The sequence below is a fragment of the Drosophila yakuba genome, chromosome X (assembly GCF_016746365.2).
Source record: "Drosophila yakuba strain Tai18E2 chromosome X, Prin_Dyak_Tai18E2_2.1, whole genome shotgun sequence".
NCBI lineage: Eukaryota > Metazoa > Arthropoda > Insecta > Diptera > Drosophilidae > Drosophila > Drosophila yakuba.
The window spans coordinates 14,415,405-14,426,472 of record NC_052526.2 but is presented as its reverse complement, the minus strand read 5'-3'; the positions used below and the strand labels follow the sequence as shown (position 1 = coordinate 14,426,472).

At 38.1% G+C, this 11,068-nt stretch overlaps 1 protein-coding gene and 1 long non-coding RNA gene across 4 annotated transcripts; one reads left to right on the top strand and one right to left on the bottom strand.

Moving 5' to 3' along the window:
• Positions 1–233: 233 nt before the first annotated feature.
• LOC26536230 (transcription initiation factor TFIID subunit 7-like) lies at positions 234–4,966 on the bottom strand. 2 transcript variants are annotated; one of them, XM_039376082.1, is made up of 4 exons: positions 4,799–4,966; positions 1,105–1,280; positions 653–1,036; positions 473–591 (listed from the first exon to the last, which is right to left on the bottom strand). In XM_039376082.1, exons 1-4 carry the CDS (start codon positions 4,854–4,856, stop codon positions 562–564), a joined length of 648 nt encoding a protein of 215 aa, XP_039232016.1. In that variant the 5' UTR covers positions 4,857–4,966; the 3' UTR covers positions 473–561. The 2 variants fall into 2 exon arrangements, with proteins under 2 accessions (XP_039232014.1, XP_039232016.1); XM_039376080.1 differs by having other exon boundaries at positions 234–1,036; positions 4,799–4,965.
• A 1,259-nt stretch (positions 4,967–6,225) lies between these two features.
• Positions 6,226–7,044, top strand: LOC26535448. Of its 2 annotated transcripts, none has more exons than XR_005562141.2 (3): positions 6,226–6,664; positions 6,733–6,882; positions 6,945–7,044. It is a non-coding gene; the product is annotated as an uncharacterized LOC26535448 (long non-coding RNA). The 2 variants fall into 2 exon arrangements; XR_001453854.3 differs by having other exon boundaries at positions 6,226–6,668.
• The last annotated feature ends 4,024 nt before the right edge of the window (positions 7,045–11,068 follow it).

Genomic DNA, 11,068 nt, shown 5'->3' with positions numbered 1-11,068 from the left:
TAAACACGCTAAACCCTGTAATGCCATTTAAAGGATAATCTTCAAACACCTATAGTAGTTAGTAACTATTGGTAACTGCTTTTGGGATCACACTTGGTTGTAGGCTCCATTTCAAACATGCCCAACCTATAACAAAGCCATTTAAAGGGTTATCTTCAAAGACCTATGATAGTTGGTAACTATTGATAATGGCGATTCCCTCCCAAAGGAAAAAAAACTACAAAGGCACACGATTTCATTGCAACATGTTTGTTATATTCATACAGCACGATTAATTCCAGAGAAATGCACACAAATAATTTAAAACCAAGTGAGTGTTCTCTAAAAGCTGATACACATGATTTCACGACGAGGAATTTGCATTGTGCCTAGTCGATGGATATGCTTTGCATATCAAATTGATCGACGTATGATGTGTAGATGTATAAAAGTATTTGAAATATTAAAAATAAAAACAAAATCAAATATTCGTGCATGGGGGGTTAAGATCCACTCCTTCATCGCAGAGCTTAGTTTGAGGACTGTTCTTAGCAACCTTTGACCGTGGATACATCACCTTATTTAGGTCTTGCATTTCAAGTGCCTCTGTAGCTGTGAAGTATAGATAGCCCTGTTTTCTGCCATAGATAGTAATGATCTTTCTGATTCCCACCTGGACCCTGGGTTCACGTTCAGGAGATTTCTTGCGTTCGCTATAGGTAAATAGGCAGTGTCCCACATCGGTAACTTCCATAAAATGATTAATTAGTTGTGTATTGCGGGGCTTTCCTTTTGGCGACTTCTTGGAACGGCCACGTTTACTAGGCTTTGGTAATTGCCCGCCAACTGACATTTCCGAAGCCGTGGAGTGGCCATCCTCCGTCGAAGTTGGCTCATCGACCTTCGCCTTATCTTCATCCTTATCTTCATCCTTATCCTTATCCTTATCTTCACCGTCATCTTCATCTTCATCTTCATCCTCGTCTTCATCTTCATCTTCATCTTCGACGATCTCAGGCGGTTCTTCTTGGACACCAGCAGTTCCGCAGAACAGAGTCTAGTATTTTCAATTGCAGGTAATATACATATATTTATAAATAAATAATATATATATCATAAACTTACCTGGTAGCTCTGCACTTTCACTATGAAGTATGTAAAGAAGCTAAAAATACCCATGGCACAGGCAGTCAATCCAATTACCAGTGATGTATCGTAACGCGTCTCCTGTCTATTCAGCACATAGTCAAATCCCATGTACATCATCAAAGTCATCTTTCTTATAAAGCCGCAAAAGCCATCTGAAACAAATACAAATCATGTTATGAATGGTAGGGTATTAACACAATATCAAATGCATCTCAAGTGGAAAGTTAGTGTGTTTAAATGGGTCGTGTGTTTTAGTGGGTTGTGTGGATGCCTTTGAATGGCAAAGGAGATTTGCAATTAAAAACTTGAAATCTGCAAATCTGCGCAGCGAAGGCAAATAAAATGCAATTAGCAAGATTTGAATTAATTAAGTAGTAAGTACAGTCGTCACCGGCTAGGGCAAACAAGTTGATATGGAAACCCCAGGCTCGAAGTTTCACATTATTAATAGCTGAAAAGTAGTAGGAAAGTACTATACGCAATACGGAAACTGAGTATTCTGGGTATCCTGGGCATCCTGGGTATCCTGGGTATCCTGGGTATCCTGGGTGTGTTGTGGGTGTGAAAGGCGAAGACGTGTGCCAGACAACTCATACACGAGCACATGGAACAGTTGTCTTTTGTTTATCTTGCGCACAGACATACGGAAAATGGAAGGTGGTTGTGGGTGGTGGACTAGGACTACGCCCTTGCAAGGACGAAAAGGACGAAAAGGAGCAAAAACAGCGGCGGCAGGAGCAACAACAGCAAAGTGCAATTATCGCAAAATACCTTAAGGTTTACATCGTCAGTGTGGCGGGGGCGGAGGCAGGAAAAGCGGGAAAAGCAGGGAAAATAGGAAAATTTCACAGTGGCCCACAGGTGTGCCTCCCCGCCCCCCCCCTCTGTCTGCTGGTGTTTACCCAAGTGCTTTGTATTGAAGTGCATTTTGGCATGTAATTTGTAGTTCTTTGCTATTTGATTTTTCAAGCTGCTAGCTTAACCCAAACTCAAACCCCAACCAGGATCACTTGCAAACTTAAATCGCTTTGCCACAGGCAACACCACGTAACGCGAACACGCGGATACTCTCGCATTGATATGCCAATTAACAGATCGCTATTCGCTTTCCCAAGCAGCGATCAAATTTGTAAGTTGATCAGCACAAAAACCAGTAAAAAAACGAAGGCAGCTACAAGATACAAAAAAAAAAAACAAAAAAAAATGGGAAGAAGAGGGCCTTTGAAGTTCGATAATTGCAAATTCCTTGTGCATGTTTCAGTTCGCATCAAATCGTCGCGCAATGATCGGATTTAAATCAGCGGCGACTGTGGCGCAACTAAATTGATCTTTTATCGCTTCAACGACGCTGCTCTCAAGAATCTCGAGGCAAGTATCTGAGTATCTGAGTATCTGATCAGAGATCCTGAACGGCATGAAGTGGAAGGGGATCGGATCGGATCGGATTGGTTCGGTTTAGTTGGGGCTTTAGTTAGTGGAGGGTTTCTGCACTTGGTAGCCGGCGCGTAAGAGCTTACAAAATACGACAACGCACAGAAGCACATAACTCAGCTGATGGAGCAAAAGGCGATGCGAGCGCAGAAGTAGTAGTGCACTGGAAAAAAACTAGTTAGAATTAACAGCTGAAAGCTGTCCAAAGTTCTGGTTTATTATAGCAATATTATATGATATTTCTTTCGGTGCACAACTAAAGCTGGAACCACTCAACCGATTGGAACATGAGGATCGAGAACGTTCACGCGCTGGGATTAAATCGGAAGTTATGCGAATGTCAAAAGCTCGTCTCCCCAACCTCCCCTCACGTCCCTCGAGGAGCCTTGATTGGTGTGGAAGCCACAAGATGCGAGCGATGAAGAGATGGCCATTCGGTTTGCCGGGAGAGTGATGAAGTAAAAATTGTTACCGTATCGAATGCGGATTAAAATCAGCTAAACAAGTTGCCAGTCGCATTGGTCGCTCAATGTCTGTCGATCCTCCTCTTTGGCTTCTTACCCTTTTTTCCCCCCAACTTCTTTTCACTTTTAGCCATATTGATGGGCCGTGAAGAGGGTCAATGCGAATCGATAACGAATCAATTAGGAGTTTTGCTCGTGAAGAAAGAATATTGGGAATTTCGAAAGGTATTTTAGTGGGCATATTAACTATTGGCCAAGTGTTAGTAACCCATTTAATAAACACCAAGAAATGAATCGAAATGCTACTTACCCCTTAAAGGCTGTTACTTTCACTAATCAGCAACATTTCAAGTGGCTGGGCATAAGAAAATAAATAAAAAGAAATCGGTCGAAAATGAAAGGGATTAAACAAATAAATCACTTGGCTCCGTTTTCAGGACATTTTCGACCAGATTTTTCACAACGCGAGGGTGAAACCAAAAGGGCAAAACACAAGAAAAAAAAAGGAAAAAAAAGAAAAGGGTTGCCCACACCAATTAATGAGCTAAAAATTGTGCAGCATTGAATGAATTGGAATTGGAAAGGATAGAGGCGAAAGGATTTGCCGCTGTCCCACAGCGCAAAAGAGCAAAATTAATGAAGATATTTCGCTGTCGTCGGACCAAAAAAGTTGAAGGAAGGGGGTGAGGAAAGACTTTTGAGTTGAGGACCAAGAAAAAATCATTTGATTTTTAATTACGCTGATTTTTTATATTAGAACGGAAACAGCTTGGAATAGCAAACACCTTGGAAATTAACACGCCCCAAGTTGAAACGAAACGAGAAACGAGAAACTCGACGAGGACGACGGCTTGGTGACTGGTGACTTGGCCACTTGAGCCACTTGGATCGCAATATCTTGGGATCCCGAGGGTCTGGAAAGTGAGTCCGGTATGGTGAAGCTATGGATTCGCGGCACTGGATGGCACTGCCAACTGGCCATGGCACGCACGAAAGGGTTTCAACTTAATTAAACCGTTTCTTCTTTTTTCGTACTTTTATTTTTCCCTCTTTTCGACGCAATTGAAAATGGTCGGTAATATGCCGGGGGGGGTGGAAATGGAGGGGGTAAATTGGGGGGAAAAAAGGGGGTCTAAACTGGCAACTGTCATCGTATTGGCCACTGCGAAAAGTGGGCACAAATTGACATCTAAAGTGCTTAAAATTTTCTTTAATTAAGTGTGACAAACTGTGGGCAAAATAACCCAGAGACGGGTGATGAATACACTGACAAGGAGCAGCTTCTGCGTGGCATTGTGAAATGTTAATAAAATGTTTTAAATTAGAGCAAAGTTATATGCTTTGCTACTAAACAAAGTAGACTTTTGAATATGTGACAACTGAATAAGCAACTCGAATAATACACACACGAATGCAAGTTCGCTTCACGCAAATGACTCATTGCGCACCTTTGGTATCCCAATAAATAACCAAAAAGTGCGAATAAAGATTGAAAAAGCCAGGTGAGGACAAAAAAAAAGAAAAAAAAAAAACGCAGGTGAGGAACAGGAGCTGCCCACGCAGAAGCAGATAAAACGCGGAGGACACTCAATGGTAGTAATTTGGAGCTCGTAAATAAGCAAAGTGCAGCATTAATAGTTGCTGATTAAGGAGCGCCTACGATAAATTAAAATTAAGTAATTTAGACCCACGTAGTATGTACATATATGAAACCGAACCGCATAAGAACGAACTGGTTAAAGTGTTGTAGTGAAACTGGAACTTGAAGAACTTACCGAAATCGCCATTCGGGGCATTCGAGAAATGTAAGAAATCCAGCTTGCCACTATCCATTTTTGCTTTTATTTCAAGTTACAAAATATATATGAAATTTTTCGAATAAAATATATTCTGTTGAAAGTAGCACGACCTTCTCACAGGCTTGTAGTTATACAACTGACCTGAAACTCAACAGAACGAACTCACTTGCTTTCACACAACTAACAAAGCCAACTAAGATGCATTACATTTTCAAACAACCAAACACAGATAATACAAATAACTTATCCATTTAAATTAGTCGCTTTTGAGCTGAAGAGTATTCCAAAAGTATTTGAGTATTCCAAACCATTTAGAACTATGGCCAAATTAGCTAAGGGGCAGAGGCAATTGGTCTCAATTCGACATAAATAATAATCAATTTGATATCAAATCGAGCCACCAACAGACGACAATGTCCTTGCCGAAAAGCGAAAGAAAACCAAACACAAAACACATGAAAAGAAAAAAAGGAGAATCAGAATTGATGATTATTGCTTTTTGACAGAGATTCGCCAAGGCGACAATAAAAACAAGCCGGGCCAAAGGAAAAGTCCGTACTCACATGTCCTTTTATGAGGATTCGTGGGTTTTTGTGTTAGTATCAATAAAATAGCCACACAAACACACATACGCATACACCAGAAAACTGGGAGGCCGAAGCAAAAATATTTATGTGCATGTTATAGTAAGTGCAAAATAATAGCCGGCGGTCGAAATTAGGGGGGTGGAGTGACGAAAAAAAGGGGGGTGGAAATGGGGATGGGGATGGGGATGGGAAATGTGGTTGGGTTGTAGTGGCAAAAAGGACGCAGACACGTAGCACGCAGACTAGTACTAAAAATGTTTCAACAATTACCAAGGAAAATGATATGTGCTTCTGTTCGGTGTTTGCGTGGGCGAAGGCATATGTGTGCGTGCGTCTCCTTCTGTCTGCGTGTGTCTGTGTGTGTGTATGTTGGCAATAATGCACTCGACACTTTTATTTCTTTTTCATTAGCCAAAAAGCGACTTTCGCTTCGTTCCTTTCCTTTTCTTGGCATTTGCCATCCAATTCCCCCTCCACTTTTTGGCTCGTGACCTACACATGTGTGCCTCGCCACGCCCACTAAAAAGAGAGAGGCGATATAGGCACTGAACCAAAAACATTTTCAATATCTGCAAGACATAATATAATAATTATATAACATAATTTCTTATAATATTCAGAATTATACATATTTGAAGTGATTATCTTTTAACTCTAAATTGGCAATGATTAATAATATTTTAATTTAATTTATTTTAATATTTTAATATTAAATCGTGACTTAGGGTTTTATTAAAACAAAAAATAAAATCTAGTTGGCATTCATAAAAGCAAATATTTCTGATCAAACTATCCATGCTTTGTACTGTCACTTCCAAATTTCCACCTAAGCTCACCGGCCGCAGCAGAATTCAGTCAACACACAGATCTCGTAGAGGTAACAAGTAAAAAATTCCAAAATAAATAAGCATTCAAATATTTTCGGCCCATTTTCGGTTAACTTTTTATTTCTGTTCAATTCAGTATTTTGTTTTTGAGTTTTTATTGTTTTGTTTTTGAGTTTTTATTAGGCTTAAGCATAAAGTGTCAAGTATTGTGGAGCGCTATAGAATCAAAACCATTTTCTAAAACGCTATAAAATCAAAACCATTTTCTAAACACACAAAATTAGATTTAAGAATACCATTTAAAAAAAACACTTGAAAAATACGAAATCGCTGTATGCTGCTGCAAATTATTTAAATGGCAAAAGCTTACAAGTTGAAAAGGAACTTACACTCGAGTCACTCAAAAGGAAAAAGAAAATAGGGTTGGTGTAAGTAAGTACATATGCAAAAGCTGTGTGTTGGTGTGTATGCATGATGTTAATCATCTAAATTTTAGCTAGCAATTAACTAAATAAAAACACGCCAAAAACTATGATGCACACAAGAAGACGATGGACCTAAATTCGCAGTTAAAATGCAGACAAAAATTCCCGGAAAAGCAATGCTACTTATCAAGTGCAATGCCATTGATCATCAAGGAATATGGGTAAGTTGTCAATATATAGTTTGTGTTGTACTTCCCATGATAATGTTGCCTATATATTTCAGAAGAAGCCTGACTCCAGCCGGAAACGGTTGTAAATCGAAGAGCTGCTCCACCAAGCCATTCCATATTCCATTCGACCATGTCTGCAATTCCTATTCGGCACTATTTGTTAAACAAAAATACACTTGCCAAACAAGCAAAAACTAACTTCGTCTTTGTGTCTTTGTGTCTTTGTTTCTCTATATAAATTCCAAGATTTACGGCCAAGGCGCAAATTGCCCTGCGCTGTCATAATTTCTAATACCCCAAGGCCCCAAAAATGTATAGCGCTGCATAACCCTACTTTATTGGCATTATTAGACGCACTGTGTGTGTGGTGTGTTCGCCAATAGTTTGCAATTAGATGGCGGGCAATAAAAATGGCAATCAACATAAAAATAATCGGGAAAAATCCGTAAGCTGGTCATTTGTAGAGTCTTGTCTTCCCTTACAGCAAATGGCAAATGGCAAATAATTGAACATGCCACGCCTACTATGCAACATACTTATTATCAGCAAACAACAACTGCGCACATTTCCCACCGCAGAAATCTATTAAAAAATTTGGTAGAAAGTAGCCCAAAAAGTGAGTTTTCGTTTCGTGTGCGCGTTGTAACGTACAAATTATGTAAACATCGTGGGTCGAGGGGGTGAAAAATTATGAACCTTGAGGCAGATTGAAGAGAGGTTTTTTTTTTTGGATTTTCATTTTTTATTTTGGGTTGGAGGGCGGTAAAAGAAAACAGGGACAACTGCGGGCCCAGATGAAAAATTCGACCCTAGGCAATATTTACAATTAAAAAATTAACGTAAAACAGACCGAAGAAGGACGAAAAATTGGGGGTTGTGGCTTACGGGGCTTGCTTGAAATAAAAATTGTGGGGGGTGGGGGTAAAAATGGGAAAATTTCGGGGAAAAAACTGTGAAAAAGCCCTAAAATCAATAGGAAAAAACCTCAAGTGGAGTGAGCTGTGAAATATCTGACAATGCTTAAGTTTTGCATGCATACACTGCAATGAAAGCGGTAGTAGTTCTGATCGTATATTGCTGGCTACTTTATATCATCATTTATTACATACTTATCATTTATTACTGCATACGTCTTTAATAAAATAATAATTGCTTTGACAAGTGTCTCCTAAATAAATAAAGTCCTACAATATCTATTAGTTGATGTATAATAATCATTTAAAATATATTTTAGGAAACATTGTTACACATATCGATAAAATGAAATTTTTGCTGTGCATTTATTTATATGGATAAGGAAAAGTATGAATGCGGTTCCAGGGGATTTTCCGCGAGGCCTAATGGAAATTGTATTTATCTCGTTTGAAGTTTGAAGTTTTCCTCGTTCCACCACCGAAAGTCGTGTCTCGCACCTTCACCACCCACTTTTCCCCCGCCCACCGGGCGACACTTGGCCTCACCTTGCGACCCCCCCTCCCAAAAAACGGCCACCCCCCACCCTTGCCCATCAAGCGGCCTCAAGCGTTTTTTCATAAATTAACAAACGAAGAAGCAGCAGCGCAAAAATGATCAGAAAAAAAAGCATAAAAAAAAGGAAAAGCGAAATGAATATTTTTTTCCTGATAATTTCCCTACCATTTTCATACTCAGTTTGCGGCTGTCACGAATGCAGGGGGAAAATGAAAATGTTTTAAATATTTTCATAGGTAGTTCGGTGGTGGATTGGGTTATTCGCCGCTGATCCTTAGTGTTTTTTGGGCCAATTTAAGCGTTAAACCGACTCCGGACAGCTAAAAATATAGAAAAAGTACAAAAAGGGGGAAGCTGTAAAATGAACAGTTGGCTGAGTGATTGGGCGGATGGCAGGTGGGTGGTTGATGGTGGGTTGGTGGGTTGGTGGGTTAGAAATTTCCGGATTGGGGGTGGGGTGCACCAGAACTGATTATTTAAATCCGGAAATCTGTGGGGCCAATTTGAATTACTCTACTTTGAGTATCGATGGCATAATTTATGAAACAAGTTAACACCCAAGAAATTAAGTAAATACAAAAATGGAAATAGGAAAATTAGTTAAACATTTTTTGAACTAGAATAATGAGCCTTCAAAGTGATTAACAGATTTTTCACAACACTTGATGATGCATTGTTATGCATAAAACAAAGTTGAAATACTCGTTTCCTAAGCGTTTTGAGTCTAAAAATTGAGTGCTGGCTTCACTTTTAATAGCCAATGCCACATAACACATATCAACACAAAATAACTATTTATACGAACACGTACGTTGCAGCGCTTGCAGAACACTTCACAAAATAGCCAAAAATTGCCAATAAACTTTTGCACAGATGTACAGATACAGATACATATGTACAGATAGAGATACAGATATACATATGAGGAGTTTCATAATGAATATTCCCATTTACAATTGGACACGTAAAACGTGTATGTGGTGGCCAGGACGTGCCTGCTTTGGCCAATTGCCGCTTACGCTTCGATGATGGGAAAACTTTTTCGATAATACTCAAAAATAAGTGCGAAAATTGTTGAAAATGGTTGAAAATGTTTGAAAATTGCACAGGCAAATGCACACACAAACAATTGACAGAGTTATGCACATAGACACCACACACAACACACTGCATTAGATTTTATTGTATATTCAGTGAGGAGGAAAATCAAATGAGTTTTCACGGAAAAAGGGTCGAGAAACTTGTTGCAATTCTTTTAATGACGAGCTTTAATTACGAGCTCAACGAGGTATGCCACTCCATATTCGGACCAATATTTCGAAAGTTATGATCAAAATACTGATATTTATAGTCGCAAAATAACAGAAAACCGATTTTCGGCAAAAATCATCATCAAAAATTGGAAAAAAAGTGAAACAAAAATAATTTTTTTTCTGAAAACACAGTTCGATAGGAAATTTAATTACGAGTTCAACGAGGTATGCCATTCCATATTCGGACCAATATTTCGAAAGTTATGATCAAAATACTGAGATTATAGTCGCAAAATAACAGAAAACCGATTTTCGGCAAAAATCATCATCAAAAATTGGAAGAAAAATGAAACAAAAATAATTTTTTTTCTGAAAACACAGTTCGATAGGAAATTTAATTACGAGTTCAACGAGGTATGCCATTCCATATTCGGACCAATATTTCGAAAGTTATGATCAAAATACTGATATTTATAGTCGCAAAATAACAGAAAACCGATTTTCGGCAAAAATCATCATCAAAAATTGGAAAAAAAGTGAAACAAAAATAATTTTTTTTCTGAAAACACAGTTCGATAGGAAATTTAATTACGAGTTCAACGAGGTATGCCATTCCATATTCGGACCAATATTTCGAAAGTTATGATCAAAATACTGAGATTATAGTCGCAAAATAACAGAAAACCGATTTTCGGCAAAAATCATCATCAAAAATTGGAAGAAAAATGAAACAAAAATAATTTTTTTTCTGAAAACACAGTTCGATAGGAAATTTAATTACGAGTTCAACGAGGTATGCCATTCCATATTCGGACCAATATTTCGAAAGTTATGATCAAAATACTGATATTTATAGTCGCAAAATAACAGAAAACCGATTTTCGGCAAAAATCATCATCAAAAATTGGAAAAAAAGTGAAACAAAAATAATTTTTTTTCTGAAAACACAGTTCGATAGGAAATTTAATTACGAGTTCAACGAGGTATGCCATTCCATATTCGGACCAATATTTCGAAAGTTATGATCAAAATACTGAGATTATAGTCGCAAAATAACAGAAAACCGATTTTCGGCAAAAATCATCATCAAAAATTGGAAGAAAAATGAAACAAAAATAATTTTTTTTCTGAAAACACAGTTCGATAGGAAATTTAATTACGAGTTCAACGAGGTATGCCACTCCATATTCGGACCAATATTTCGAAAGTTATGATCAAAATACTGATATTTATAGTCGCAAAATAACAGAAAACCGATTTTCGGCAAAAATCATCATCAAAAATTGGAAGAAAAATGAAACAAAAATAATTTTTTTTCTGAAACCACCGTTCGATAGGAAATTTAATTACGAGTTCAACGAGGTATGCCATTCCATATTCGGACCAATATTTCGAAAGTTATGATCAAAATACTGATATTTATAGTCGCAAAATAACAGAAAACCGATTTTCGG